At 32.9% G+C, this 14,485-nt stretch overlaps 2 protein-coding genes and 1 long non-coding RNA gene across 3 annotated transcripts in view; 1 reads left to right on the top strand and 2 right to left on the bottom strand.

Annotated features, from left to right (window-relative positions):
- Nucleotides 1–2,729, bottom strand: part of LOC143204312 (E3 ubiquitin-protein ligase MYCBP2) — a 113,445-nt gene extending 110,716 nt beyond the window's left edge. The window contains exons 1-4 of the mRNA XM_076416897.1: nucleotides 2,589–2,729; nucleotides 2,354–2,527; nucleotides 2,153–2,298; nucleotides 1,098–1,193 (exon numbers count right to left, since the gene is read on the bottom strand). Coding sequence (XP_076273012.1) covers nucleotides 1,098–1,193; nucleotides 2,153–2,298; nucleotides 2,354–2,527; nucleotides 2,589–2,659 — 487 coding nt within the window. The 5' untranslated portion in view covers nucleotides 2,660–2,729. The remainder of the gene's footprint in view (nucleotides 1–1,097; nucleotides 1,194–2,152; nucleotides 2,299–2,353; nucleotides 2,528–2,588) is intronic.
- A 543-nt stretch (nucleotides 2,730–3,272) lies between these two features.
- Mys45A (SDA1 domain containing protein Mys45A) lies at nucleotides 3,273–5,901 on the top strand. The gene is made up of 3 exons (XM_076416855.1): nucleotides 3,273–3,986; nucleotides 4,044–4,290; nucleotides 4,612–5,901. Exons 1-3 carry the CDS (start codon nucleotides 3,351–3,353, stop codon nucleotides 5,865–5,867), a joined length of 2,139 nt encoding a protein of 712 aa, XP_076272970.1. The 5' UTR covers nucleotides 3,273–3,350; the 3' UTR covers nucleotides 5,868–5,901.
- A 6,166-nt stretch (nucleotides 5,902–12,067) lies between these two features.
- LOC143204314 (uncharacterized) lies at nucleotides 12,068–12,724 on the bottom strand. The gene is made up of 2 exons (XR_013007557.1): nucleotides 12,566–12,724; nucleotides 12,068–12,412 (listed from the first exon to the last, which is right to left on the bottom strand). It is a non-coding gene; the product is annotated as an uncharacterized LOC143204314 (long non-coding RNA).
- Nucleotides 12,725–14,485: the final 1,761 nt, after the last annotated feature.

The raw sequence follows: 14,485 nt of genomic DNA, 5'->3' as shown, positions 1-14,485 counted from the left end.
TCAAATGGTTTGGTCCTTTTGAGTCTGCGTCCGGTTTTGGTGTTGTCCAAGAGTTGTAATACTTCGAAATTAACATGAGAGTGAAGTCTCTCCTCATGTCTCTTTGCAATTCTTTTAATTTCTTGATTGACAGTCGGTATCTGAAGATCTCGATGTAAATAAATGGTCCGGTAATATCTGGGTGCACCTACGATGCTTCTTAGGACTTTGTTCTGGAAAACTTGTATTAGATTTATGTTGCTTTTTGCGGAACATCCCCATAATTGTATTCCGTATGTCCATATAGGTTTTAATATTTGTTTATATAGAAGTAATTTATTATGTATAGTTAATTGAGATTTTCTTCCAATTAGCCAATACATTTTTCTATATTTTAACTCAAGTTCTTTTCTTTTCTTTTTGACATGTTCCTTCCACCGTAGTTTTGCATCAAGTGTCATTCCGAGATACTTAGCATTATTGCTGTATGGTATGACAGTGTGGTTTATGGTCAATGGTGTAAGCGCGGCCTGTTTATAGGTGAATTGAACATGCACAGATTTGTTTTGGTTAATTTGTATTTTCCAGATTTGGGTCCATTTATTTATAGCGTCAGTAGCCTGTTGTAGGTTTCGGGTTGCTTCTTCGCTATTGTTTCCGACAGCAAGAATAGCAGTATCATCAGCAAATGTAGCCATTGTAATGTTTTCGATTTGTGGTATATCACATGTATAAAGTAGGTACAGAATTGGCCCCAGTACACTTCCTTGTGGTACACCTGCTTTAGCTTCTTTTATTGTAGAGTAAGCTTCCTCTTGTTTCACTCTAAACATTCTGGCTGTGATGTAAGATTTTAATAGTTCGGTGTGTTGCTTCGGTAATATTTTCTGTAGCTTATGGACGAGGCCTTTGTGCCATACCTTGTCGAAAGCTTGTGCTACATCTAAGAATACAGCTGAGCATACTTTATTATCTTCATAGGCTTTTTCAATAACATCTGTTATTCTATGCACTTGATCAATCGTTGAATGTTTGGTAATAAACCCAAACTGGTGTGTTGGTATTAGGTTTTTTCTCTCTATAATAATTGTACTCATAATATAGACGAAATAGCTCACCTTGCAGGACGTCCATCAACGCCAGTAGGGCTTTGGTGCAAAGAACAGGGTGCGTCGAACGGCTCTCCTTGATTAGCTCGAAGACAGAACGCAGACCTGCAAAGAAACGGCAGTAAAATATAGGGTAAGAATGCACGTTACCTTTCGAAAACGCCGATATGCCACAGCATTTAACATATAACATATCTGAAAAATTGTTGTTTTGTAATCACCTTTTCAACAATCTTTTATATTATAAGATTATGAAGAAACTGTGAAGCACTTAAATATATTGTTAAAATTATTTTTGCAGTTAAGTTGATACAACCAAACTACAGGAAAACTAACAAAATATACCAGATGCCCTTGTGCACTTTTATATGATAATCTACATACGATTATATTCATTATTTACAAATTGTGTGGTTATGTTTTTACTTATTTTACTACTTACCTAAACACACTAGTGTCTGTCCAGTATCCTATACATTACTAGTAAAATATTCATTGAAAAATCAGGGTAGCTTACAAGGCACATATAATAATAACTGTGGTTCTTCCAATACAACAGCCAATGCACGTAATCAAAATTTATTTGCCGCACCAAATTTAAGATTTTGTTTATTTTGACTCTGACTTTTAAACAAAAATAACATTATAAATTATAATATACTTTAACATTATAGTAAATCGAATGCATATTTCTTAAAGACTGATTTAAACCACAGGTAATTACGATTCAAGGAATTTGGATAAGAAAGGATAAGTTGCAACTAGATTTTCTAGTGTCGAGCGACTAAAAAAAATGCAACAGGCTTAATAATATTCAATGCTTTCAGCTGAAGTTGAGCATCATTAATATTGAAAGAAAAATGGTAGATTTATTATATAAAAGAAAGCCAATTTCTGGTCAAAACTGAACGGACACTATATTCACCATATCTGGCTCCGGTTGACTCCTTTCCGTTTCCAAAAAATTTTAAATATCTCTTCCGAAAAACACGCTTTAGAAATATTCTGACAATGAAAGGAAGAATAAATACTGATAATATAAATAAATAAAGAATAATAATCACCCAATCCAACAACTTTTGATACTTTAACCGGGACATAGGTACTGCTTTGCGTGTTATCCTCGGTATCACTCTCGAATTCGCTCTGATCAGCTAACTGTACGTTACAGCTACTCTGCAGGTGTTCCTGAGTGGCGTTCCTCATCCACCTTCAACAAAAACTACAGCATCACAAGGAATCGCGGCCCAGGACCGTACCATTACCTATCCAGTACCGCCAAGCGAACAGAGGCGAAAACAGCGAAGGACGAGGCGTTCAGAGGCAGCTCTATCTCCGGAGCAGACTGGACATCGTTTTCGTAGAGCAACTCGAGCCTCTTCTGCTTGGTTCGAGATTTGGTCGCCTTCCTCTTCGTCTTTTTCCATTCGGTCTTTTTCCTAAAACGATAAATTATCAACAATAACATATTATACGGCGGACAAATAATAATCATGTTACCTGAAGACATCGGGATTTATTTTGTACGATCGGTGATGTAAAACGGCGTAGCTGTCGCTCTCGGGCAACATGATCGACCCTTCCTGCGATATCAAGTTTGTATTCAAGGAAAACCTTACGAAAAACACCCCTCAAACATCACCATCGTTAACCCTGCTTATATATTGATTTTTATTCGAGAATGATTCACCCTGACACAGACCTGTTATGTTTTTCGGCTATACTGATTCTTCGTCTATGAAATTACCATTAAAATATTATAATTCTCATTAGTTAAAATCGAAAAATCATTTAGATTTAAACAAAAATATAAATATTTTCAAATCACAGGCAACCAGATATACAGCATGCAGAATTATTTGGCTGTTTTACTACCTGTTATATAATATCCCACATACGTTCATATAGTTAATTGTTTTCATATATACTTTTAATCATGTGTAGATTTATCTAATCGTTTAAATCTACTCATTTTTAAAAATGGGACAACTTGATATAGAATGTAAAAATTAATTTTGTGTCTTAACGTATCTTCCTCAAATTAAAGTCTATAAACATCTATATAATGTACTTGTTTCTTATAATTCGTTTTGATTTGTCAGAATTATGTTTAGTATTTTAATAAAAGTACATTCTCTTGTAGATAAATTTCATTTTACACCATTGGTGTATCGATGACCAGAAATACTCCTAACATAACCTCAACGCACGTGTCGTCCTTTCTGTCAAAACAACTTACGAAAACATTAGGTTTTCGTAAAAATGGTACGAAAACACAACAACCAACTGCCGGAAAACTTACCGCAGCTCCAGAATCTGATTAAAAGGGACCCCGCTTCGTACCATGAGGAGTTTCTACAGCAACAACAGCACTTTCAAAATACCATTGAAGTATTCCAATTGGCCCCCAATCAACCAAACAAGACTCTTGATGAATTGGTGATGTTCATGGCCCAAGTGGCGCAGTGTTATCCGAAAGAACTGGAAACCTTTCCTCAGCAGCTAATAGATTTGATGCAGAAACACAATACGGTGCTGGATAATTCTGTCCGTATGAATCTGTGCAAGGCCCTCATTTTGCTGAGGAATAAAGGTTTGTTGGCGCCTACAGATCTGCTAGAACTCTTTTTCCAATTATTAAGATGCCAGGACAAGTCTCTGCGACAGTTCTTAGAAAACCATATAATCACAGATATAAAAAACCTCAATCTAAAACATAAAAATGCGAAACTAAACACCACCCTACAGAACTTCATGTTCAGTATGTTGAAAGACACAAATTCACGTGCCGCTAAGATGTCAGTGGATATAATGATTGAACTCTACAAGAAGAATATATGGAATGATGCTAAAACAGTAAATGTCATTGCCACCGGATGTTTCTCTAGTATAACAAAGGTTAGTATTTTGTTTGTTTTTAGTAATTAAATTTCTAAAGTGTTCTTAATGCTTAAGGTCATGGTAGCTTCATTAAAGTTCTTTCTGGGCAAAGATCCAGATGAAAAAGATTCTGATGATTCGGATTCTGATGATGACATTGATCCTAAGGAAGTTATGATGGCAAATAAGTTTAATAAGAAAACAAGAAAAAGAGAGAAGAATTTGTCTAAAGTGAAAAAACTAGCAGCAAAACAATATAAGAAGAAAAGCCAGGCACCCAAATTCAATTTTAGTGCTATACATCTATTACATGATCCTCAAGGTAAGAGAAATAAGTATTAATACTGACAGGAATTAGATTATGAATGTAGGGTCGTTGCAGAACTGTCATTGTAATTTTTTTTAGTAAAGTATATTATTGTGCTATTTATTATTCAAAGTTTATATATTTTTATCTCATTACATTTAGAATTTATCTCAGATCATTAAAAATAGTGTTATAACACATCTAAATTAATCTATGTTATTATTTATTATAAAAAGTATATATAATTATAAATTCTCCAGATGTATCTGCATGTTGAGGATGCAAACTAATATTTATAGTAATTTCTGAACTATATTGATTTATTTTATATTTTAGGTATGGCTGAGAAACTATTCCAAAGACTGGAGAACCAAAACCAACGCTTCGAGGTGAAACTGATGACACTGGATGTTATATCAAGACTCATAGGGCTCCACAATCTATTCCTGTTCAACTACTACTCTTATATCCAGAGATTCATGCAGCCCCATCAGAGAGAGGTCACCAGGATCCTACAGTTCATCGCGCAAGCTAGTCACGAACTCGTACCGCCCGATGTTATTGAACCCGTCCTCAAAACCATAGCGAACAACTTCATAACCGAAAGGAATTCATCGGACGTGATGGCCGTGGGTTTGAACGCAGTGAGGGAGATTTGTGCGAGGTGTCCCCTGAGTTTAAGCGAAGATTTGCTAAGGGATTTGGCTCAGTACAAGACGTACAAGGACAGGGCCGTGATGATGGCGTCCAGGAGTCTGATTCAGTTGTTTAGGAACCTAAGGCCGGAACTGCTACACAAGAAGGACAGAGGCAGGCCCACGGAAGCATCGCAAGAACTGGACACGATCGATTACGGCAAACTGAATGTTAAAGATTACGTGCCGGGGGCGGAGGTTCTATTAAGTGAGGAGAAAGGGGACGAGTTTGAAATAAATAGCGAGTCGGGATCTGACGACGAACAATGGATCGACGTACAGCACTCTGACGATGGCGGCGACGACGTTAATGAAGCAGAGGACGATGGCGTAGATGAAGAAGAAAGCGAAGACGACGATGAGGACGCGTCAGAAAAGGAGGACGACGATGTAAACGCCTCGAAACCGAAACGAAAGATTTTGAAAGCGAAGAGATCCACCAAAGAAGAACTGGAAGAGAAAAAATCCATGGCTCACAAGGTGACATTGGAGCGGATACTCACCGACGAGGATTTCAAGAAAATAGACATGGCCAACGTGCGGAAACACCTACAGGGACCGAACAGGGGCCAGAAGCGATCAGTAGAGAACGAAAACTTCCAGAGGAACAAAGAGGATTTGGTAAAACTGAGCGATATCGAGAACATCTACAAGAAACGGAAGCACGATAAGCAGACGCGGGTGCAGACCATGAAGAAGGGCCAGGAAGACAGAGAAAAATTCGGTTATAAAGACGGCCGCGTGAACATTCACTGTTCGAAAACGAACCGAGAGAAAAGCAAAAAGAAGAACTTTTTGATGATCAAACACAAGGTGCACGGTAAAGTGAAGAGGAGTTTTAAGGACAAACAGATAGCTTTAAGGAATCACCTGTTGAAACTGAAGAAAATGAAATAATTGTATTTATTCAAATAAAAAATGTTTTACGAAATTATTTATTTTTAAAGTCAAGTGATCGAATGTCATATAAAAATACGAAATATTTCTTGAGGTAAATACTAAAAGTTATTCAGAAAAATAAAAATGTTTTTTATAATCTACATTAATAAATAATATTAAAAATTAGGGTTCCCAAAGGTCGCAATATAATTATAAAAAAAAGTAATGTGTAAAAAATGTAGTAATTTTTACTAATAACTTAATAAAAAACAACAGAGCATCAGGGGATATGACAAATAAAATGTATCTAAAACTTACCTATAAATAAAATGTTTTCTGTTATATGATGCGCAAGGGAAATCAAAATATTTGTTCTAAGTATATTATAATATATAGTAATTAACTAATTAATTAATATATCAAAAACTAGAATAAATCTATTCTTAAATTGTATATTGTTATATTGGCAAATGCGCCAGGGAAGTGATAATAAATTTTCTAAATACATTAAAATTATTTTTATTTTACACATATAGGAATACAATTTTAGCTATTTTTTCATAGATGTATGTTAAATTTTTTGTTCATTCAGCATATGTGTTTAATTTTAGGTGAAATATGCTATTTTTGTATGATTACGGTCACAGAGCGATTATATAATGCTAATAACATATAAATATATATATATATATATATAAATATGTATATATAAATTAACTAATTAATTAATATATCAAAAACTAGAATAAATCTATTCTTAAATTGTATATTGTTATATTGGCAAATGCGCCAGGGAAGTGATAATAAATTTTCTAAATACATTAAAATTATTTTTATTTTACACATATAGGAATACAATTGTAGCTATTTTTTCATAGATGTATGTTAAATTTTTTGTTCATTCAGCACATGTGTTTAATTTTAGGTGAAATATGCTATTTTTGTATGATTACGGTCACAGAGCGATTATATAATGCTAATAACATATAAATATATATATATATATAAATATGAATATATAAATTAACTAATTAATTAATATATCAAAAACTAGAATAAATCTATTCTTAAATTGTATATTGTTATATTGGCAAATGCGCCAGGGAAGTGATAATAAATTTTCTAAATACATTAAAATTATTTTTATTTTACACATATAGGAATACAATTGTAGCTATTTTTTCATAGATGTATGTTAAATTTTTTGTTCATTCAGCACATGTGTTTAATTTTAGGTGAAATATGCTATTTTTGTATGATTACGGTCACAGAGCGATTATATAATGCTAATAACATATAAATATATATATATATAAATATGTATATATAAATTAACTAATTAATTAATATATCAAAAACTAGAATAAATCTATTCTTAAATTGTATATTGTTATATTGGCAAATGCGCCAGGGAAATGATAATAAATTTTCTAAATACATTAAAATTGTTTTTATTTTACACATATAGGAATACATTTTGGGCTATTTTTTCATAGATGTATGTTAAATTTTTTGTTCCTTCAGCACATGTGTTTAATTTTAGGTGAAATATGCTATTTTTGTATGATTACGGTCACAGTGGGATTATATAATGCAAATAACATATAAAAAAATAATATAGTAAAAAGGAAACTGACTAGTGATAAGCGTATATGTATAAAGATATATCAAAAACTAGAATACACCTATTCTTAAATTGTTTATTATTATATCGGCAAATGCGCTAGGGAACTGAAAATAAAATTTTTAAACAGATTTTTAAATGTTTTTTATTTTCCACATATGGTAATACATCTTTTTAACTATTTCTTAATAGATGCATGTTGAACTTTTTGTCACTTCAACACGTGTTAATTTTGTGTGAAATATAATATTTTTAAACTATGACTTATCAAATACTAAAATAGACCTATTCATAAATTGTTTATAGTTATATTGGCAAATGCGCTAGGGAAAAGAAAAGAAAATTTTTAAATGCCGGCTTGGTGGCGCTGTGGTAAAGGCGATAGGACGGTCGTCCTACTGTTGCGATAGCCGTGGGTTCGAATCCTGCTGAGGCATGGTCGTACATTTATGTTTGTGATTGTTTAAAATGTGTGAATGTTCTAGGCAAGAGTGTAATATCCAACAAGGAAAATGATCACAATCACGCCAGTAACCAGGATGGGTAAGACCGGATGTCTTCTGGGATGATTTCTACAGTTGGTTACTCCCGAGTCAGTAGGCTTAATGCTGAGGGCCGTGGAAAATATACAAAACATAAACTATAACAACAATGATATAATAATTGTTTATCAAAAAAATCACGGACAACACATTATATGTGTTATGGCTTCAAATTTGATTTTTTCGTATAAAAAAATGTAACCAATATATGAGACCGACTATGTGCCTTAAAATTATTTTTGTGAAATTGGCGTGGGTAACTGTAACAAATTCTCCCTTTTACTTCCCCTATAGTCCGTCTCACATGCTAGACTAATAATTTTTTTAATGAAAAAATTCACGGACAACACACTATATGTGCTTTGGCTTCAAATTTGATGCATATTTTGATATAGTGCGTTTTCCTTGAATTTTTCGAATAAAAAAATGTAACCAATATATGAGACCGACTATGTGCATTAAAATTATTTTTGTGAAATTGGCGCGGGTAACTGTAACAAATTCTCCCTTTTACTTCCCCTATAGTCCGTCTCACATGCTAGACTAATAATTTTTTTAATGAAAAAATTCACGGACAACACACTATATGTGCTTTGGCTTCAAATTTGATGCATATTTTGATATAGTGCGTTTTCTTTGAATTTTTCGAATAAAAAAATGTAACCAATATATGAGACCGACTATGTGCATTAAAATTATTTTTGTGAAATTGGCGCGGGTAACTGTAACAAATTCTCCCTTTTACTTCCCCTATAGTCCGTCTCACATGCTAGACTAATAATTTTTTTAATGAAAAAATTCACGGACAACACACTATATGTGCTTTGGCTTCAAATTTGATGCATATTTTGATATAGTGCGTTTTCCTTGAATTTTTCGTATAAAAAAATGTAACCAATATATGAGACCGACTATGTGCCTTAAAATTATTTTTGTGAAATTGGCGTGGGTAACTGTAACAAATTCTCCCTTTTACTTCCCCTATAGTCCGTCTCACATGCTAGACTAATAGTTTTTTTAATGAAAAAATTCACGGACAACACACTATATGTGCTTTGGCTTCAAATTTGATGCATATTTTGATATAGTGCGTTTTCTTTGAATTTTTCGAATAAAAAAATGTAACCAATATATGAGACCGACTATGTGCATTAAAATTATTTTTGTGAAATTGGCGCGGGTAACTGTAACAAATTCTCCCTTTTACTTCCCCTATAGTCCGTCTCACATGCTAGACTAATAATTTTTTTAATGAAAAAATTCACGGACAACACACTATATGTGCTTTGGCTTCAAATTTGATGCATATTTTGATATAGTGCGTTTTCCTTGAATTTTTCGTATAAAAAAATGTAACCAATATATGAGACCGACTATGTGCCTTAAAATTATTTTTGTGAAATTGGCGTGGGTAACTGTAACAAATTCTCCCTTTTACTTCCCCTATAGTCCGTCTCACATGCTAGACTAATAGTTTTTTTAATGAAAAAATTCACGGACAACACACTATATGTGCTTTGGCTTCAAATTTGATGCATATTTTGATATAGTGCGTTTTCTTTGAATTTTTCGAATAAAAAAATGTAACCAATATATGAGACCGACTATGTGCATTAAAATTATTTTTGTGAAATTGGCGCGGGTAACTGTAACAAATTCTCCCTTTTACTTCCCCTATAGTCCGTCTCACATGCTAGACTAATAATTTTTTTAATGAAAAAATTCACGGACAACACACTATATGTGCTTTGGCTTCAAATTTGATGCATATTTTGATATAGTGCGTTTTCTTTGAATTTTTCGAATAAAAAAATGTAACCAATATATGAGACCGACTATGTGCATTAAAATTATTTTTGTGAAATTGGCGCGGGTAACTGTAACAAATTCTCCCTTTTACTTCCCCTATAGTCCGTCTCACATGCTAGACTAATAATTTTTTTAATGAAAAAATTCACGGACAACACACTATATGTGCTTTGGCTTCAAATTTGATGCATATTTTGATATAGTGCGTTTTCCTTGAATTTTTCGTATAAAAAAATGTAACCAATATATGAGACCGACTATGTGCCTTAAAATTATTTTTGTGAAATTGGCGTGGGTAACTGTAACAAATTCTCCCTTTTACTTCCCCTATAGTCCGTCTCACATGCTAGACTAATAGTTTTTTTAATGAAAAAATTCACGGACAACACACTATATGTGCTTTGGCTTCAAATTTGATGCATATTTTGATATAGTGCGTTTTCCTTGAATTTTTCGTATAAAAAAATGTAACCAATATATGAGACCGACTATGTGCCTTAAAATTATTTTTGTGAAATTGGCGTGGGTAACTGTAACAAATTCTCCCTTTTACTTCCCCTATAGTCCGTCTCACATGCTAGACTAATAGTTTTTTTAATGAAAAAATTCACGGACAACACACTATATGTGCTTTGGCTTCAAATTTGATGCATATTTTGATATAGTGCGTTTTCCTTGAATTTTTCGTATAAAAAAATGTAACCAATATATGAGACCGACTATGTGCCTTAAAATTATTTTTGTGAAATTGGCGTGGGTAACTGTAACAAATTCTCCCTTTTACTTCCCCTATAGTCCGTCTCACATGCTAGACTAATAGTTTTTTTAATGAAAAAATTCACGGACAACACACTATATGTGCTTTGGCTTCAAATTTGATGCATATTTTGATATAGTGCGTTTTCCTTGAATTTTTCGTATAAAAAAATGTAACCAATATATGAGACCGACTATGTGCATTAAAATTATTTTTGTGAAATTGGCGCGGGTAACTGTAACAAATTCTCCCTTTTACTTCCCCTATAGTCCGTCTCACATGCTAGACTAATAGTTTTTTTAATGAAAAAATTCACGGACAACACACTATATGTGCTTTGGCTTCAAATTTGATGCATATTTTGATATAGTGCGTTTTCCTTGAATTTTTCGTATAAAAAAATGTAACCAATATATGAGACCGACTATGTGCCTTAAAATTATTTTTGTGAAATTGGCGTGGGTAACTGTAACAAATTCTCCCTTTTACTTCCCCTATAGTCCGTCTCACATGCTAGACTAATAATTTTTTTAATGAAAAAATTCACGGACAACACACTATATGTGCTTTGGCTTCAAATTTGATGCATATTTTGATATAGTGCGTTTTCCTTGAATTTTTCGAATAAAAAAATGTAACCAATATATGAGACCGACTATGTGCATTAAAATTATTTTTGTGAAATTGGCGTGAGTAACTGTAACAAATTCTCCCTTTTACTTCCCCTATAGTCCGTCTCACATACTAGACTAATAATTTTTTTAATGAAAAAATTCACGGACAACACACTATATGTGCTTTGGCTTCAAATTTGATGCATATTTTGATATAGTGCGTTTTCCTTGAATTTTTCGAATAAAAAAATGTAACCAATATATGAGACCGACTATGTGCATTAAAATTATTTTTGTGAAATTGGCGTGGGTAACTGTAACAAATTCTCCCTTTTACTTCCCCTATAGTCCGTCTCACATGCTAGACTAATAATTTTTTTAATGAAAAAATTCACGGACAACACACTATATGTGCTTTGGCTTCAAATTTGATGCAAATTTTGATGCACAAAAAACGCACTATGTTTTCTTAGTAATTTTCGTTTAAAAGAATGTATCTAGTATATGAAACTGACTATGTGCATTAAACATTATTTAATGTTTGTTCAAATTTTAGCAGCTTGGCTAAGGTATGTTTAACAATATTCTCCTATGATACCTCTCGCGCTCTGAGGAAAAGTAAATTACCTTTGCAGAAAATCACATAAAATTTAAATATGTGTTTTGAAAATGTAGGCAGCCCAATATATCGCAACGTGTATATTTGGTTGGCAGACTATAGTATATGATTTTTAATGACTGATATATAGAAAATAGGCATAACAATATCTATCAATTTGTATATTTGGTAATCTACAATTCGTGGTTTTTTTTATGAGTTAGTTTTGTTCGTCTCAAGTGACTAGGATAAACAAATGTTAGAAAAATACAACATCTTTTGTAATAATATTTTTATTTTTTTATTAGTTTTCTAATTATTAAATAATACCTATTAAACATAATTATTTTAACAATTATATTTTTATAGTATTGTTATTTTATATGAAATTTTTTTATACTGAAATTTTTTTTTAATTACGCTCTAACTAACTGTTTTATTAATTTTATAATACTATTTAATTAATTTAATATTTTAATTTTAAATACATTTAAAATTGTATAATAGATAAATCTTAAAATTATCTTCTCCCTTTTATAGATGTAGCCAAACCAAACCAAACCATCACTCCATATCTTCTTTTACTCGTATATCGCAGGTGACTTTACTTGAGCTGTTCCTGAAATAGAGAAATATGTAAGAATAGCAATACTAAAATGACAAGATTCTGTGACATTTAGTCATATACGCTGTTGTTCTCCCATTCTCGATACTTGAGAATAGTAGTCCTCACAGTAAACACTCATTAATAGTTTTTAAAATTTTAACTTACCAGTTAATGACAGCTATTTGCTGAAGAAATTCAGTTTGAAGGCCTGCAGCGGTAGCAGTAGAATTCTGATTGTAATGGCAATGTTCAATTTCTGCGATGGGATAATTGGAGGTGTATACTTCTTGAAGGTGTGTACCTTTTTTGCTTCATATTCATTATCTGAAAAACACAATAATACCAGATATAGAGACATATATATTATTTATTAAATTTAACATGATACTGATTCAGATAATTTTATATTAGTGTTACAATATTTAACCATTATTGTAGCATCAGACATATTTTAAGAAATAAACTAATAATTACGCAAATAATTAATATTAAGTCCTGCATTAAATATTTATAAAGGGCTTTTAAAATTGTAAAATTCCTGCAGTAAAAACATCCACATTTAGTAAGATATGATTGGAGACAATAAGGATAATTAGAATTTCACCTTCATCGACTGAGAAGTACAATAATGTCATAAATTCAGGCTTCCATGCACTTATAAAATATAATGTATATGACTAACTTATTATTCAGATTATTTTATATCTATCTTGCGATTTTCAGTGTTTTAAATAAAAAAAAGAAATTTAAAAATAAAAAATCCTTCGCCATTTCGTCCTAATTAAAATAATATCTTTCATACATTTGGTATTTAATATTTTAACTTTGCATCTTGGATTAATGAATATCGAGCATGCTATGAAATTCTATTTGAATGTGCAACAATGATTACAAATTAATTTTTTATATAATTTAACTAATTTCAAATTAAAATATTGATGATGCAGAGTTCCGCGTATCCGACTCGTAATGAGCACCATCAGCCCTACCTACGTTCCAATTTTCATCGAAATCTAACTACGCGTTCACCAGAAATGGTTTTACCACTTTTATGGAGAAACTATTGATGATGCAGAGTTCGGCGTAGCCGATTCGTAATGAGCACCATCAGCCCTACCTACGTTCCAATTTTCATCGAAATCTAACTACGCGTTCACCAGAAATGGTTTTACCACTTTTATGGAGAAACTATTGATGATGCAGTGTTCTGCGTATCCGATTCGTAATGAGCACCATCAGCCCTACCTACGTTCCAATTTTCATCGAAATCTAACTACGCGTTCACCAGAAATGGTTTTACCATTTTTATGGAGAAACTATTGATGATGAAGAGTTCGGCGTAGCCGATTCGTAATGAGCACCATCAGCCCTACCTACGTTCCAATTTTCATCGAAATCTAACTACGCGTTCACCAGAAATGGTTTTACCACTTTTGTGGAGAAACCATTGATGATGCAGAGTTCCGCGTAGCCGATTCGTAATGAGCACCATCAGCCCTACCTACGTTCCAATTTTCATCAAAATCTAACGACGCGTTCACCAGAAATGGTTTTACCACTTTTATGGAGAAACTATTGATGATGCAGAGTTCCGCGTAGCCGATTCGTAATAAGCACCATCAGCCCTACCTACGTTCCAATTTTCATCGAAATCTAACGACGCGTTCACCAGAAATGGTTTTACCACTTTTATGGAGAAACTATTGATGATGCGGAGTTCCGCGTAGCCGACTCGTAATGAGCACCATCAGCCCTACCTACGTTCCAATTTTCATCGAAATCTAACGACGCGTTCACCAGAAATGGTTTTACAACTTTTATGGAGAAACCATTGATGATGCAGAGTTCCGCGTAGCCGATTCGTAATGAGCACCATCAGCCCTACCTACGTTCCAATTTTCATCGAAATCTAACTACGCGTTCACCAGAAATGGTTTTACCACTTTTATGGAGAAACTATTGATGATGCGGAGTTCCGCGTAGCCGACTCGTAATGAGCACCATCAGCCCTACCTACGTTCCAATTTTCATCGAAATCTAACGACGCGTTCACCAGAAATGGTTTTACAACTTTTATGGAGAAAC

This window comes from Rhynchophorus ferrugineus, unplaced genomic scaffold (assembly GCF_030347505.1).
Source record: "Rhynchophorus ferrugineus isolate W39M unplaced genomic scaffold, kcgeb_rfMv2 rfM10, whole genome shotgun sequence".
Taxonomy (NCBI): domain Eukaryota; kingdom Metazoa; phylum Arthropoda; class Insecta; order Coleoptera; family Curculionidae; genus Rhynchophorus; species Rhynchophorus ferrugineus.
This window is presented reverse-complemented; position numbering and strand designations above follow the sequence as displayed.